Raw genomic sequence first — 17,060 nt, forward strand, 5'->3', positions numbered from 1 at the left:
CAGCTGACTTTAGTGCACCTTGAAAAAGGATGCGCCAGTATCCCAGAATGTAAAATCCTAAGAGTTTGAATGGTTGGTAACAATTCACTGTGGTTACCTGATTTACGAGCCAGAATATAAACCTTACCGGGAATAACTGAGACTGGGATGTGCTCCAGTGAGAACACGTAAGCGGACTCTGTGTGTGCGTGTGTGTGTGTGTGTGTGTGTGTGTGTGTGTGTTTGTGTTAGCTTGAGTTGGTGTCATGTGTTGTACAATACAGAGAGAGTCCACTTCTGGTCTTTACCTCTTTAATAATAACCTATTCCCTGGTTATTATTATGGCTTCTTAATTTCTTAAATTCACTCATGTCCATAGATAGATCGATCAATAGATAGATAGATAGATAGATAGATAGATAGATAGATAGATAGACAGAAGAGTGCTCCAATTTATGATGCCCATTTTGTTGTAAAGGTTTGGAAAAATATTATCTAATATCACTTTTCCTTTGACTGGTAATGGGGCAGCAACAAACTGAAAGTCTGAGTTCTTTAGTTTCATGTTTTTTGAGTGAGGAGGTTGTATAACTTATACAAAATCAATCAAAAATTACATAAGCAAGTTCCTGAATTAACTCCCTTGAGTAAAGTGGCAAGGGCCTTGTCTAGAAACACACCCATCTGGTGAAATACACCTATTGTTGTAAGAGCATGATAACATTCTTGGAATACATGAAGTGTTATATCATTCGAATACACTTCTCCCCAACATTTTTACAAATGCTACTCCACCTACCACAAAATGATCCATTTTTGTAATTTTTTCGATAGGGGTGGTTACTTCTGATAAGCAACAGCCCAAAATAGAAGCAGCAGCTCAAAACCACCCCTTCCTATGAACTTTCTCACAGTCACAAGCCTCTGAACTCAGTGCCCTCCCCAACTGGGCAACAACAGACATTCACAGTACATCAACTTTATACCAGGAATTGAAACAACGCGAAACCAGAACAGTTTTTTTTGTTGTTGTTTTAATTCACATTTACTTCCACAAATTCTAAGAGCAATGCAAATCTCAAACATTATAAGCCATTGCACATAAAGTCGACAACAAGCAAATCTGCACATTAAGTGGTGACTTGGAATGAATGCAAAGCATGCAAAAAGGGATGACTTGTGGTTTATCGTTATCATTGATCCTCAGCGCTGTTAGATGAGAAGATTAGTTTGCTCATAGCACTGATGTACTGCGAGCTGTCTGGTGCTGTGGTCTTCAGCGTGGTGAGAGGAGACATGGCGTCGTTGGTGTGGTATCTCAGTGCAGGGCTGGGTGACTGGATGGCATCTAGAAATACCTTGCGGGCAGACAAACATGCCACGGCAGTGAAGTCCAAAGGTGGTGCTCATGCTGACTCACAGTGAATTCATAAGCACCTGGTATCACGCCACATAGGAGCAAATATGTAATTGTGCAATTTATGCGCATTCATTTCAAAGGGGGAGTTCAAACTAAGGTTAGACTGATGTACTTTTAGCCAATATATGAGTTTGATATTGAGCTTTTATTAAAAATCTGACAATGGCTGGTCAAGTCATCCACCTGAAATACCATGGAGGCGCCTAATCACAGCTAGTGAATATCAGTATATTAATATCAGTTTTGTTTTAGATAGTAGACCAGAGAAATTGTTTTTGTGTGTCATGCGGGAATATTTTACTCAACAGTCTCAGGAGTTTCAGTCTGCAAATCTGCAAGAAATCATGTCTCACCATGCCTTTAAGATCGGCAAGCATGCCTAAAAGTAGCACATTATCCTGGGAGGGTTTTAGTGTCCCGTGATGATATAAATGCTATCTTGGAGACCTTTTTACCCCAACAAGCATAGATTCCTGGGGAACACTGAATAGATATGATTCAGGGCATTTTTTGTGCATAAAAACAGTCCGGCCTATAGATATTTAACATCAGCAGAAAAGATTGTCTATAGGTGGTGTCAGCCAAAAGTATCAGTGTCAGTATCAGCCTTTAAAAACTCATATTGCTTGGAGAAAGGTTCATCATTACTAATAATCTACTTACACACAGCCTACCTTTACAATGTCCTCTGTATCCTGTGCTGCGTTCTGGAAAACAGCCCCACAGTGCTGCAGGTATTTTTCATAAAGGCTGAGCGTTTGGGCGTCGACCTGCTGGAGAGATGCGTCCCCAAGCTCCGTCTTCTGCTGGTTGTTCAGGAAGTCGGTGTTGACCGGACCACATTCGATGAGACTCACGCTGCGCGATAGAGGATGGAGTCAGTAAGCTTACCTCCAGCTCTCTCTGATCGAAGATACAAGCAAAACATCTGAAGTAAAGATACACACTGCCAGGGCAATCCTTGAAACTCACTGGATATTGAAGTGGTGCAGTAAGATGGCCAAACTCTCACAGGCTCCCTCTACTGCAAACTTACTGGCACAGTACAGTTCATTAAAAGGGAGACCTGCAAGGCAATATGAAATTCAGACAAGGTGTTATTTTGGCCATACCCTGCCTGGCTGCAAGCATAAGTGTACCTACACAAAGTCCTCATTCACTTCATATCACTAAAAGTGGACATTTAGAGTAAAATTGGCAGTATCTGTCAAATCTCACCGTGAAGCCCCCCCATGCTGCCGGTGACTAGGATGCGGCCCTGACGCTGGGCCTTCATGCCTGGTAGGAAGGCCTGGATAGTCTGGATGGTACCCAGCAGGTTGACCTCCAGAATCTGCCTCATAGTGTCCAGGGACTGGACCTCCAGCGGTCCCATCAAGCCCACGCCAGCATTACACACTGAGAAGTAAAGGGAAAGTACACAATAGACAAAATCTGCAGACACAATAAGAACACACTGACAGAGAAGAGCCAGGACAGAGAACATACCCAGAATGTCCACTCGCTTCTCAGTAACCCTGTCCTTGGCCTCCAGGATGGACTGCTGGTTGGTCACATCCATCTGGAGGATGTCCAAAGTGTCCCTGTGCAGGCCTTTCACACACTCCAAAAGACGCTCCTTTTTGGCCAGGTTCCTCATAGTGGCGTAGACTAAACAGACAGCAACTCTTAGCAATACAAACCCAGTGTCCCAGTGGAAAGCCTTACAATTAATGCACATGGCTATTTTCATGTTTACATCTTCATTGTTCCAAAATAGGGGTTAGGAGAGATTAATATAGTACAGAGTATTGAGATTGCTTGCTTTTTTTCCACAGGAAAAGAAAAACAGCATAAAATAATAAATGTGGGAAGAACACACATGTTTGATTTGGATATAAGTGAAAATAATTAACAATGAATGGCTCTCACAACTCTCTCAACTGCTTTATTGGATATAAGCACAACTAACATAGAAAAAGGTACTGACATTTTACAATATTTATAAAAAAAAAAAAAAAAAAAAAAAAAAAAAACATCTTGGGGATGTAATTCCCTGCTCTGTTGCCCTGTAAGTCTGAAAGAAAGTCAAACTGGTCCCTGTGATGAGTTGATAATGGCAGCTCTGGTTACCTTTGTATGTTTTGTCCGGATCGGAAGCAAGGCAGACGGCCAGACTGAGGCCGATCCCCGAGGAACAACCTGTGATCAGCACCACCCTCTGATCCATGGAGCCTCTATACCATAGAAAGAGCAATGCACGGGGTGAGGACACCTCAAATAGTCTGAGTCTGAGAGGATGGCATGGGAAAAAGAATCCTTCCTCTACTCAGTCTCATGTTTTCACTTCTTTCGCTATCACAAGGTCACTTCAAATGTAAATATTCCCCAATTCCCACCCAATGATTTGTCCACTTGTACGGTAACAATATGTATTATGGCCATAAGATCACCTTGAACCTTCCCATCCTTCTCATGTCCTTCTCAGCGATGCTTTGATTTTGTCCTTTGAAACAGGCATGTGGGAGCAGCTGAAGCCATAAGTGTTATAGTTTAGACTTATTTCTACATGAAAGAATTGAATGAATGAATTTTATTTTATCTTAATGTTTTACAGCTGAGGATTCCCAGCTGACTTAACCCTCCTGTTATGTTCAAATTTAGGAACATCTTTTATGTTTGGGGTCAATTTGACCCCAGCAGTTTAAACCTCCACAAAATTATTGTTAAGTCAGGTACTTTATGTTTATTTGTTGACAACCTAAATAGTCCTTTAAATAAAACATAACTCCCCCCACCCCCACTTATACATCCAGTATTCCAATTACGCGACTATGGAAAAATATACAAATCACCATAAAATCTCACTGACTGACCTAAAATTGGAAAGAAATATTAATTTTTGGTGTTTTAATGGCTTTATATTATTTCTAAGTACTGATGCAGTACTTTGTAATGCATCGGTTATTTATAACCGGTGCATTACAAAGTGTGTACAGGACATTGACAACATATCATCATGTGAATTTCATGTTTACCCAGTAGTGCCCATTACATTAGGAAAACTCGTTAAATATGAAGCAAAAAAAAAAAAAAAAAAAAAATGATGTTAATCATTTATTTAGAGACATTAAACATTGACTGAGGTCAAACTGACCCCAAACATAATAGGAGGATTAAAGAGACACTCTCAGATAATACAAATGTAAGTGATGCCACATTGCATAACAGATAAATGGTATCCAAAATATACAATGAAAATAACACATGACCAATTAAAGAGCACATTCATACAGTATATGGACACAAGTATGAGCATGCAAAATATCACCACTCATAGCAACAAAATATCATACAGTTACAGCACTACATTTTATATGTAGCATGCATGTGTCAGTTAAACAAGAAAGTATGGCTTGCCTCCGTGCCCAGGCTTTGGAGATAAAATTTACTTTTTTTAAAAACTTTGTGTGCAAACAGCCACTGCAATTTCACAGTTTTGTCACACTAGACCAACTCAGGTTCTCTACTTTGCAAAACACCAAGCAATCAAACTCTCACAGCACCGACCCTTTTCTCCTCATCAGATCCAGTGTAACTCTTTGGCTAAATGTAGACTCTCCAGCTGGTCCAGAACGCTGCTGCACGTGTGCTTACTAGAACTAGGAGAAGAGATCATATTACACCAATATTGGCCTCTTTACATTGGCTTCCTGTAGAATCAAGAATAGGATTTATAACTCTTCTCCTCACCTATGAAGCTCTTTATGGGCAGGCAACATCTTATCTGAAAGAGCTCATAGTTCCTTATTACCCTGCCAGAGCACTGCACTCCCAAAATGCAGGTTTATTGGTGGTTCCCCAAAATTTCTAAGACTAGAACAGGAGGCAGATCTTTCCAATACCAGGCTCCATGTTTGTGGAACAAATTTCCAGTCTCAGTTTGGAGAGCAGATTCTCTCTCTACCTTTAAGAGCAGACTTAAAATTTTCCTCTTTGACAAAGCGTATAGTTAGGGCCAGCCCAGGTTTGCCCTGGACCAGCACTTAGTTATGCTGCTATAGGCCTAGACTGTCGGGGGACTTCATATCATGCTCAGAGTACTTTTCTCTTTCCTAATCTTCCTCTTTTCTTTTCTTTTCTTTTCTTTTCTTCTTTTATCTGTTATCTTCTTCTCCGCCTCCATTTCTGTGTCTTTCTATGTCTTGTAGGTCATACTGTCCTGCTCATCCTGGAAGGTCATCCAGCTGCAGAAGAGAAGGCTGGATGCTGTGTGTCACTACCATTTAGATCACTTGTCAGGATATTCTGTTGCTCTGTTGTTGTCATTTGTCCCAGTTTGTCCTTAACTCCCTGTCTCTATCTCTTTGTCTCTCTCTCTCTCTCCCCTTTCCAACCAACCGGTAGAGGTAGATGACCGCCCACCCTGAGATTGGTTCTACCTGAGGGTTCTTCCCGTTAAAGGGGAGTTTTACCTTGCCACTGTCGCCAAGAGCATGCTCTTATTGTTGGGTTTCTCTTCTCTTCCGTAATTTGTAGAGCGTGGTCTTTGCCTGCTCTATTTGTAAAGCATCAAGAGATAACTTCTGTTGTGATTTGATGCCATATAAATAAAGATTGATTGATTGATAGAGCACCACAAATCCATTGAACACACAGTGGCCTATGATGATTAGAAATAATATTTCAGAAGATTCAACACCATTTTTTTTCTTATGTCAGCAAGTTCCACATGGTGCAGTTAGTGGCAATATAATGGGAGTGTACAGTGTATGCCACTAGAGGGAGCTGGTTATACACTGTCTGTGTATTTGAATTGGAATTAAGCGTTTCTGTTTCCTCTCAATTGCACTACAGGAGCACCAGGTGGCAGCAAAAGAACATAGCAACAGTTTTCTCCTGAACTAGGACCCGAACTCGTGCCACACCACCAAGACCATTGTGTTCCAGAAAAGGAACACAATGGTATCCAGTTTGAAGGATCGCGGAGGGAAATGCTCCATCTGTCTTTTGTTCCCATAAGATCTAAGATTTGGAGACCTTGCATACTTTTCTCAGGCCCGTGGTGAGGGAAGTTGCTATTTCAGGCAACTCAGTCAGAGATTTGTTCTTTGCTGATGCCATTATGTTGTTCTGGTATCACTGATTGAAGCTGTACACTATCAACAGGCGGTCACTTTTTTTATTATTTAAAAAATGTGACAGCAAAGTCACTCAACTTTCCCAGGGAATGTAAATGAGACTGGTCTGGTTTTTAATGCACAGTTTTCTAAACAGCATAGTTGGGTTTAAGAAACATTTTGGATTGTGAAATTTTAAACAAAAGGAATGGCAAATCTGCAAATCAAATGGAGTCAAATCAAGTGAGATGGGGAAACTCAATCCATTTTCAAGCATGAAATGTACATTGGGAGCCTAAGAACAGAAATGTCAGTTATTCAGAACAAGTAATCCATCATGCAGGCTTTAAGCAATGATTGTGAAACAGCGTGTTGTGTTTGTCACTGTACCGTATGTACTGTATGCGTGTAAGTTTTCACTAGGGGGCAATGAAACCTCAAGTTTCTTAACTGTGTGTCTGTCAATGCATGTTTGTCTTTCATCATGCCTTGGCCCTGTGCTATGTTGTGGATGTCTAGATTTTTTGAGGTCAAGTTTCAGACTCAGAAAACAAACACTGCACCCTCCTAATAGGCTGCAAAATGTCCTGAAATATATGATAAAGCATTTTGTCTGGGAAGAAGAAATGACTGTGATGACTCTGACTAAATGCATGACTTGGTATGTGGTTACATGACCCCATTTCTGAAAGGGAAAGAATTTATATGCTATGCCCTACATGGCCCCATTTCTTAATGTGAAGGAATTTTGATACTATGTCCTACATATGAATACTATGGGGTGGTTGTGATCTAACGACGGCAGGTATTCAAATTTAGACCCACTTTTACACTGCCTTCCGCCTCCTCTCCATTCAGATAGTACAAACCAGTACGTATAAGATTGCACCTTCAGTTGAGAGCCTGTGATTAAGTTGTAATATGTGGTCCTGTGGGCGAGCCTCATTTTATAACCGGCTCTTTTCAGTGCTTGAGTTTGTTTTTTGTTTTTTGTTTTTTCACCATCCTTTACTGTCACCCCTCTCTTGGTCTCTCTGTCTTGCCTTGCTGCTCCTTTGTTTCTGTCTGTTTGTATGTCAGTAACATCCCATGTGCTCTCTCTTACAGTCGAGTCCTTGGCCAGTCAAAGGGCCTTGCATCCTTACACAGCGTTTCAGTGGCCTGATTTAAAAGGCATTCTTCTGCTTGATGGGAGCAAACCAAGTAGGAATTTCCTGTCATTTTGTTGTGTTCCTCCCCTTGAGATGGCATCAGCTTGGCTGCTGTCCCAGGGCCTGTGGGATAGATAACAGCAGGCCTTGAACCCCTTTCAAACATCCACAGCTCACAAGCACCAGTGAAACAACTGCTGGACTGCTGAACTGACTGACCCCAAACATTATGAACATGCATCTAACTAATGTACATTATACGCTATGCAGGCTTTCCAAAATCTAAGGGAGACAGTGGCAGTTTTTTAGTCTGTTGCATGTTGCAGGGTTAGTGTAGTTATTGCAGGAGAAGTTGTGAAGTCCATCCCTGTTTTTGCAACTACCAGTGAAAAAAGCACCCTTATCCTTTACTTAATTAAACGTACATACCAAACGTACATACCATAATGGAAGAATACTCCAGCAAAATAAAAGTACTGCATTAAATATTTATCTTGAATGAAAGTATTTCCAGTAAAATGCATCAAGAGTACAAGTAGTGGTAGGTCAAATTATTCCATATCCTGTTCATATAATTTAAACTCAAACAATGCATTCTTTTTTATAAGCTTGTTGCATGTTTTGCAGCAAGACTTTATCCTACAAAGTGAAAAATCACTGTAACCATGAGATAAATGTAATGTATTAGTTACCAAAACAATGTGGCAGTATCTCAAAACTGTAGGAAAGTGCAGAGACGGAATAAATGGACTTTGTTGTTTTCTGTTAGCTATTGTTTGCTTATCTTGTAAACCCGAATAAAAGAGTAAGTAACATTGGAACACCTAAGTCTGTTATATTCATTACATCACTTACTGAGCTTTCTGTCTCCTCATTCACACACACTTGCTTTCTCTCTCTCTCTCTCCCTCTCTCTCTCTCTCGCTCTCTCTCTCTCTCTCTCTCTCTCTCTCACACACACACACACATTAAGAACTCAAGCTTATGACTGCTTTTGGTCCTCTGGTTTTCTTTGCACAGAGTCTGACAGCGTGGTGTGGGCCATGGGCCATGGTTTATTACAATTGGGCAGCATCCTGCTACACGTGATCTACAGTACCACTGTGGCCAAGCATTTACCAAGAACAGGTAGTGCACAGGGGCTCTGTGGTCTGGAAAAGCCTTAAAAACACCTCGTGAACTGAACCGCCCCATAGCACAAGGACTAAACAGACTTCTGAAGATCCTACAGCTGTTCAGGGAGAGACTGAATGTCTCCCACGTGCACGGCCGTGTGTCTTTTGTGGCATTTCTGATAGAAAAGTATATGGCTGCTGGAAGCCAGAGAAGCAGCAGGCCAACCACGTGCTCCAGCGGAAGCGTAAGAGATGGAGAAGGCATGAATTCTGCAAACAGAGAAGGAAGCGCCTGCTGATGCTTTAGGAAAAGCGTAAATAACTACTGATTCATGTGCTTGTCCTGAGGAGGACCGGGCTAAGTGAGTCACACTGGCCTGTGCTATTCAGGGGCAGACACACGTAATGAGAGCAGACACAATACAAGGTCTGTGCTGTCGCTGCAGGAGCAGATGCAGTCAACAGGACATCCCATGTGAGAGTGATGAGCAGAAGTGAGAAAGCTGCAGACGTAGTGCGGTGAATGTGGTGAAACTGCTCTGGCACGCCATACCTGATGATGCAGACAGAAGAAACTACTGAATTTCTACTGAATGCTCTGCAGCCGAACTGAATCACGAAGATCTCACGCCAGACTTCTCAGGCTAGACAAGGTGCCTCATAGTGCAGGGGGACAAGATAAAAAAGGATTAACGAGGACAAATATATTTTCCTTTTATTATTTAGCATTTGTTAGTTGTTCACTAGTTACAAAGATTCAAGAAAGTTAATATTCCTCTAGGCTACACATTAATTGATTAACAGAGGAATATTGAATAATTAATATTGAACTAGAGGAGTGCAGATCTCCACCAGGCATGTTGTCTTATCTAGGCTTGCAAACCTGGAAAGGAAAATTTTCAAAAGACCAGTGATATAAAATGCCAATTTCAAAGTGAAAATGCCAACATTATCTGCAGCTAACCAAAATAATGGTACTATGTGAGAGCAAGTTGATGAAAGTGAATTTTCTTTTGGCTGTTGGTTGAATGCATTTTTTAAGGTAAAATCGTTGTAAAGTTTAGATGCCCGGACTGAAGCGAGCCTGTTATGCTCAAGATACCAAGCCTGTCGTCAAGTTCCTCCTTTCCATCACCAAAATACGGGTGATAAACTGTGGATGTCTGTCATTCTTGTGATCGGATGATAAGAGCATGCAGCCAAGCTTGGTTTATCTGTCAGCCAAGACCTGTAAGAGGAAAAGGGCTCATTTAATGAGGGCTGCACTTGGAAATAAAGCTTTCAACTGTCTTCACTATCAAGACACGCTTTTCCATGTGATGATAATATCTGCAGCGAAACCCTGGGGATGGACAGTGAACATACAGCCGCCGCTTTACTGTGAAGTGAAAGTGCTGAGCTGCAGCGTGTCGTGTCTTGTATTTCAAATGTGAAAAATACTCCAAACATGTAGCACATTCCTCGCGATTCCCTGCTTGATCTCTGAGATTATGACAACAGATGTAGGAAATGTTCTTATTTGATACATTTTGAGGGATGTACAGCCCCTGTTTTGAGTGGCACAGTTCACTGTGACTTTGTGTCTCATGCAGGTGAGATGTTAATCTGCTGTCAGTATGTTGGGTAAAACACGAGCATGCAGGTTTTCATTTTTTCAGTGTTATCCTAAAATCAATAAAGATGCTTGACACAAAACTAACCGGTAATGGATATAGATAGCACTAAGAAAAGTGCCATTGAGTTTCTGTAACAAACCGATTCATTCATGTTCATTTGGCGGAGCCCCAGCTTGACTGCTTTGGTCTGGACTAAATAGATTGAAAATGATGTGTGTGTATATCTGATGGGATGCGGTTACATGCAGTGTCTGCGACCTCTCTTTACCTCACTCTTTGACTCTCCCAGTGCAGCATGGCTGTATTTAATTCAGCTATGCATCTGCATCAGGGCCCAGTCTCAGTTCTATTACTTACAAAATACTTTGCTTGCTGACATACTAAGAAGATTTCTGGTGTCTCTCTCAAAATTTTATAGATTTTCTCTTATTTCACTAATGCATGTATGGACGGTCTCTGTGCTCATAGCATTGACAGAGTTCTTGCAGTAGATGTTGCTGGGATAAGCGGTAAAAATAGAAGGTATCCCCTGTTCTGTGAAACCCATCTAGTCTACAGGGCAACTGGGACTGGGGCGAGAGGTTGAAAGAATTCCCTCCTTTGAGATTTTTAATCCAGGATGATAAAAACCCCCAAACCATGGGGCTATAACTTTATAAGCCCCCTTATAAACCACCAACGGATGAGAGATGTGGAGCAGAGAAGTCGTTCCGCTGTGACTACCATGGAGAGGATGGTTTACAGGAGTAAAGAGAGAGCCTGAGAAATGCACAGCACATTTTTCACAGGGTAACATAGAGGGAGCGAGGTCTGCTGCTCTCTGGTAAAGTCATCACGGCCGAAATAGGAGAGGACGTGTGGAAAGTATGAATGGCTCCGAATACACGCACATACCAAGTCGGAATCAGCACATTTTCAACGTTCAAATTTTCATTACAAAATTGAATCAAACCATTGCTGTAGTAAAGTGTCTTATGTGATTCTATCATCTATTTCTGCAAATGTGCAACTGAAAGTCTCAAGTAAAAAAAAGAGAAGTGGTCTCTCCCAGAAACAGTGATATGAACGTGAAAACTGCAAAAAAACATATCTCATTACAGGCAATATCACAACAGGGCCGAAGGGAGATGAATATAATCATCAATATTTTTAGCGCAAGAACAGTACGAACTGTGCAGTCGGCTCTTGGGACGGGTCCGGTCAAACGTCTAACCCAGGGTGAGGTCAAGAGTCACCCAGATCCTGTCACGGGAGCAGATCAGGGCTTCGTATTTTGTGCATGTATATTTTCCCAGAGGTTTTATGCGGGGTGATGTATGGGATGATGGGAGTAGGGGGGGTCACAGTGGCCGGCCCCACTGGACATCAGGCTTTACGTCAGCTGTAACCCTCAGGGCCACCGCTGGACCTGCCAGTTTGGCATTCCACACCACATAGTTTGTGTACAAAGCCTCCGAGCTCCAGGAAATGGCGAGGACTGTGTCATGGGAAACGTCCCCTTCGTCTTGAATCCACCGCTCCAGGCATTCTTCCTCTGTGTTATATTGGGGACATCCTGTTCCTGCTCTCTTTTCTAGGCCTTCAGGCACTTGAGTCTGTCCTTCAGCTAGGCCGGACCTGCATGTGGATTAAAAAGCTGCAATTAGTCAACCATCTACCTGGAGGAAGTCAAAGCAGGACATTTTGGTGGGTGTAGCTTCTGCAGCTGCGAGATCATGGGGACTTTTGTCAGGCTGACAGGCGCAAGCATATCTGAACTATGTATCACAGGCTCATTCCATAGCAAGATCTGTCTTGCTAGATAACGTACAATGGAAAATCAGACTTTCTAAATGTCGAATTCATCAGCAGCGGTAGCCTGAAGGTTAAAGAGGTTTTCCAGATAAAATCACTGGTCTGAGATGGAAGATGTGTGTGGAGAGAGTGAATGAGTAATGAGTCTCCTCACTCAGCAATTACAGCTGAGGTGCCATTGAGCAAGCCACTGCCCAGTGCCAACAAGAGAAGGTGAATGTGAGGCATGACGACCTGGAGGAGACAAAGCATGCTCAGTCTCGTTTCCCTGGATAAATAAATATATGGTGATACTATCCATGTTTATGGTGAAACGTGATAAAACATTTGGCTGGAGATCTTATTCATACTCTGCAACTGATAAATGTCTGAAGTATGTATAGGCTTGTTGGGTCTGTCTGGGTCTCTCCTGGCTCATAGTGCCAATAAAGTGTGTTCAGCTCAGAGCTGGTACCCTTTAAACATGATTAATCAACCAAAGATATTCCTGGTGCAACCTCAGATTCACTTAAGCAAAAGCACAGGACAGGCTGTGTGTTATAACGAAAAACATCTCCGGCCTTTGGCTCGTACCTGCGACCAAATCACCGCCTTGATGTTAAAAACACACAGGCCCCGAGTGCCCTATTGCTTTTACACAGCAGTTATGACTTTGTCACAACAATATTGTTCTTATCTCAAATGAAACACTGAAATAAAGTTGCAAGTTTATTTCACCAATCTGAGGAGAAGACTGCTTACAGTCTACGTGCAATGCTGCATGTGTTACAGTGTTGCTGTCAATAGGTTGGGCGACTCTATTTGTTTTTAATTTGGAATCAGTTGCATGGATATCAACCAGGACATAGATAAACATATCGTTGCTGTGCACACTGTTGTATAGGAAAGGTCGCAGGAGAGGTTGTGAAGTCTATGACTGTTTTTGCAGCTAAAAAAGCACCCAAATCTTTAATCACTTTATTTTAAAACAAAACAATACCATAATAGAAGAATACTCCAGCAAAGTACTACATCAAATATTTCTCTTAAATAAAACTACTTAAGTATTAACAGTAAAATATCTTAATAGTAAAAGTAGTGGTAAGTCCAATTATCCCATGTGCTGTTCACATAGTTTAAACTTGAATAATACACTCTATTTTATAAGCCTCTTGTGTGTTTTTCCTGCAAGTGTAAAATGTTTAGTAGCACAAGTTCTAGTCTGGACGTATATTTTTCTAAACTTTATTTCTCACGCAAGAAAACAAAACAAAAAATTACAAATATATTCATACATGAAGTGCTGGGAAACCAAGGAAGCCCCACAAGGCTTGTCAAGTGGTGCCTTTAAATGCTGACATTACATTAATGGATTAATAATGTGTATGCAGATAAGTGTTAGATATTCCAACTGTATCACAGAAAAAAAGAAGAAAAATCAAGAAGGGGGGGAAAGAGAAAATAATGAAAAAATGCAGTGCAGGATTGTGTCTTGTTTGTCTTTCTGCCCGGACGGCTGAGCCTTGCACCAGGTGCAGGAGGCGGAGAATGCCAGGCACTCCACGCTTCACTGGCTCACCTCCGATGTGGTGAAACGAGGTGATGGGGGTGGCTGGAGGTGTTGTCCAGACATGGCAGGTGACTCAGCTGTATCAGTATGTTCCCGACTGCTCTCGGCACTTAAAGCAGACGTACACTACTTAAAGCCTGCCACTCTCACTAAGCTAAGTTCTCACACCGGATGATTTCCTCCTGCGCTCTCACAGCTCGCGCTTCCTCTTTCTTGTGAACTCTCACGGCGTTGCTTTGCTCAGATCATTTGCCTATATCTCATACTGTAAAGCTTCCCCATGCCTTTCCTTGTCACAGAAGTATGTAGATAAACAAAAAAATGCTGCATGGCGATACTGTGCATAGGTTAACGCCGACAGGATCGTCTCACGCACATTTTTAACAACTGCCGCACCACGCAGTTTCGCTCTGCACGTTTTTGCAGTTACACGTGCCCCGGCCTCTCCTTTTCTGACAGCCTTTCCTGTGTTTTCATGTGCAAATGTTTGCCAAACCCACTTCCTCTGGCTATCGAATGCATACAATACACAGAGCTGTGCTGTGCAGTGAGATATTTAGGCCTTAAGTGAGCTTACTTGTCACCCTGATACACGTTTGTTTCAGTACCTACACTGTTGTTTTTGTTTTTTAAATTGCATTCATGTGTGCAAGGATACCCCACCTATATCCAAATGCATAGGTTACATTTGTTGCATGTACAAGGAAGTGTGGCAAGCAATGTGTCAATAACTGTTACCATAGAAGCTCAAAAACACAAACATAAACTGTCGTTTCACAACTGCGCTGTTATCACCCCACCTCTCGGTTCCCAGCAGCCATGAACACGATGACACGACAAATTCACACCTGAGGTATGCAATCCTGGTGCGTACCTGCCACCTTAAACACTTTCCTTGCCCCTGCACAATTGGTGCTGTTATAGGATCACATTTCCTCACTGCCCTGTCATCTAGTGTCTGCACACACTCCCACAGTCGAGAGCTAATCCTTGTTATCACATAAATAAGGCTCTCACACGCCTGAATAGAAAGAAATGTCATCTGCCTTCATTTCAAGCATACCTGTCCCTGTTAGTCATTGTTTTTCTGGTGCTGCGGCGCTCTCATTGGCTGCCTCTTCAACGGTTCATGCTATATTTGTAATAAAACAGAACAGAGATAGCCAGGCCATGCAGACAAAAACTAAGGTCAAATCCATCTTCATATCTCTCAGATAGATGTGAACCGGCTGATGCTTTTGCTATATGAGTTGTTTATTGCTTTGTTCCTCTTCCTGTTCAAGTTGCAGTTGATTTGCATTCGTCTCTCTGTGGAAGTCATGCATGCTTTTCAAAGAGAAACGCAGTCCTTTTCCATAGCTGAAGAAACACATTTTACGATTGTTAAAAGAGGGGAGTCATATGATTGGGCTCATAGGCTTGTCGTTCCTTTTTTCCTCCTGGAAACAAGGAAATATTGTGTGTTACCAAACTGTCCATGGGTACAGTACAGTATTTTCCCTGAAGATGCATGGTACTTTCCTCTGATGATTATTTCAGCACGGCCTAGTAAAAGCTCAAATGCAAGTATTACTGTGGCTATCAGGAAAGAAAATGCTTTCATTTCATGCTGAGTCATATGGAAAGGGTAGAGCTCAGGCCTGGGATGCCCTAGCATTTTGAAATAACTGTCTCTTTAGTTTTTTATTTGTCTTTATGAGGTAGTCTGTTGATCTCTGAGGTATAAATCGTCTTTTCTCTTGCCCCTCTCCACAGGAAGGTCAGAGTTCAGGGTCAAGTAAAGATCAGCAGCGTTGGCCCAACACGCTGCCCCATGCATCCTCCTGTCCCTCAGCTACCTTTTATCCAAATCTTAATCTTCCTTTGGCATCGTCTTGGTGCAAAAATTAATTTCCGCGCCTGTTAATGTCTTATTACATGAGAAAACGACCAGTAAAAGGAACACTGAAATAATTGCTCATAAAAATGCCAAAGAATGAGAAGAATAATGCGCCTCTTAAAATGTTTTTAAAACACTTTTTGGCTCACTTAGGATTACGTAAAATACGGGGAGGTGATTTACTATCACGCAGAGTTTTTTTTTTTCTTTTCTTGTCTTTTTTTTTCATCAAACAACCACTGGATCTTGTAAATATGTTTGTTCTAAACAAACTTCCCCTTCGAGCCAGCAGATGCACTTTCCAGAGTGTTCCTAAGGACAGTCTGGGACTTATCACTTCATCACTTCCTTCCCATAAAATGACACCGACGAGAGCCAAGTCCCATAAGTGTTGTTGTGTTTAAATGGCTGTACGTGCTAATTGAACATTGCTCCCTGCTTTGTCGTGTCAGTGACTCTCCTCTTTCTGCCAAAAGCACCGGGAACTTCCAGTGTCTCCATTGTCTTTGGTATTCTGTCTTCTCCATGTTTCGAGCCCTTTATTCGGGTGCGATAAGATGCTGGATGGAGAGGTAAGGCCTGAAATGGAGGCTGAAATGAGACAGATGGAGAAAGATGGGGTCACGGTGACACTGGCGGGTGGGTTTAGTTTATCTTTCCTGTCGCATTCCTGTTGCCTCTCTCGGTGAAACGCAGCAATTTAATTTATCTTGCGGTTATGAGGAGACGGCGCAAAGGTCAACAGCCAGGCTCTGGGAAACGTGTCATGCTGCATGTTCCTTCGGGAACTGTAGAAATCCTCCGAGATGAGCAGATTACTCAGCTGTAACTGAGACTAACTATTTTCCCCCTGACAATTTATCAGACTTAGCAATTATTACATAAGAACCGCTTGGCCTATAATTTGGGTTTAGAAAGGACAGTTTTGAGGGCTCAGCAGATAATGCAGCGAGGGAGAGAAGACAGTCAAATGATACTTTGCCCTAATGTATGATCATTAGCCAGTGAATATAAGGCAGTGGATGGAAACGTCACACTGGCGTGAGGGTATTTCCATGATTCCTCCAGCGTGGCACTTACAGTTTCAAATTCTGGGAGTGACACGATGAAGAATCGTTACGGCAGGCATGGAAGGAATGCCACTTCAGCATCCTGATATGGAGGTTTTTACTGAGCTGCCGGGCCGCTTTCACTCTCACTACATTCCAGTTCCTCTGAGTTTCTACACATCACGCCATCCTGACCTCACCTTTGCATTCTTCATTGTTTACAGCCCTGCTCAGGATGATGACAGGATTCGTTTGTCTGAAAGCATGGGTGTGAAAGTATGCCATATACTTATTAATAGTACCGCTCAATATTCCTGTGGGGCCTAATAAAAAAAGTACTTGTGATGACTTTAAAAAAAAAAAAAAGTAGTTCAGCTGATTTTAGCAAGTTGTAATCCACTTTCACTG

The 17,060-nt window shown here is 42.0% G+C and overlaps 1 protein-coding gene across 2 annotated transcripts; it reads right to left on the minus strand.

Annotated features, from left to right (window-relative positions):
• Positions 1 to 1,013: 1,013 nt before the first annotated feature.
• hsd17b1 (hydroxysteroid (17-beta) dehydrogenase 1) lies at positions 1,014 to 3,670 on the minus strand. Of its 2 annotated transcripts, none has more exons than XM_030058430.1 (6): positions 3,513 to 3,670; positions 2,889 to 3,050; positions 2,619 to 2,798; positions 2,373 to 2,466; positions 2,075 to 2,258; positions 1,014 to 1,338 (listed from the first exon to the last, which is right to left on the minus strand). In XM_030058430.1, the coding sequence occupies exons 1-6, from the start codon at positions 3,607 to 3,609 to the stop codon at positions 1,174 to 1,176; spliced, it is 882 nt and encodes a 293-aa protein (XP_029914290.1). In that variant the 5' UTR covers positions 3,610 to 3,670; the 3' UTR covers positions 1,014 to 1,173. The 2 variants fall into 2 exon arrangements, with proteins under 2 accessions (XP_029914290.1, XP_029914291.1); XM_030058431.1 differs by having other exon boundaries at positions 1,210 to 1,417.
• Positions 3,671 to 17,060: the final 13,390 nt, after the last annotated feature.

The sequence above is a fragment of the Myripristis murdjan genome, chromosome 8 (genome assembly GCF_902150065.1).
Source record: "Myripristis murdjan chromosome 8, fMyrMur1.1, whole genome shotgun sequence".
NCBI lineage: Eukaryota > Metazoa > Chordata > Actinopteri > Holocentriformes > Holocentridae > Myripristis > Myripristis murdjan.

What these genes read in the sequence shown, in the direction of transcription:
- hsd17b1 (XM_030058430.1), bottom strand. Translation starts at nt 3,609, where the DNA reads ATGGATCAGAGGGTGGTGCTGATCACAGGTTGTTCCTCGGGGATCGGC. An exon ending in GAAGCGAGTGGACATTCTGG is followed by an intron (nt 2,799 to 2,888) that starts GTATGTTCTCTG and finishes TTTACTTCTCAG; the next exon opens with TGTGTAATGCTGGCGTGGGC. An exon ending in CAGCATGGGGGGGCTTCACG is followed by an intron (nt 2,467 to 2,618) that starts GTGAGATTTGAC and finishes ATTGCCTTGCAG; the next exon opens with GTCTCCCTTTTAATGAACTG.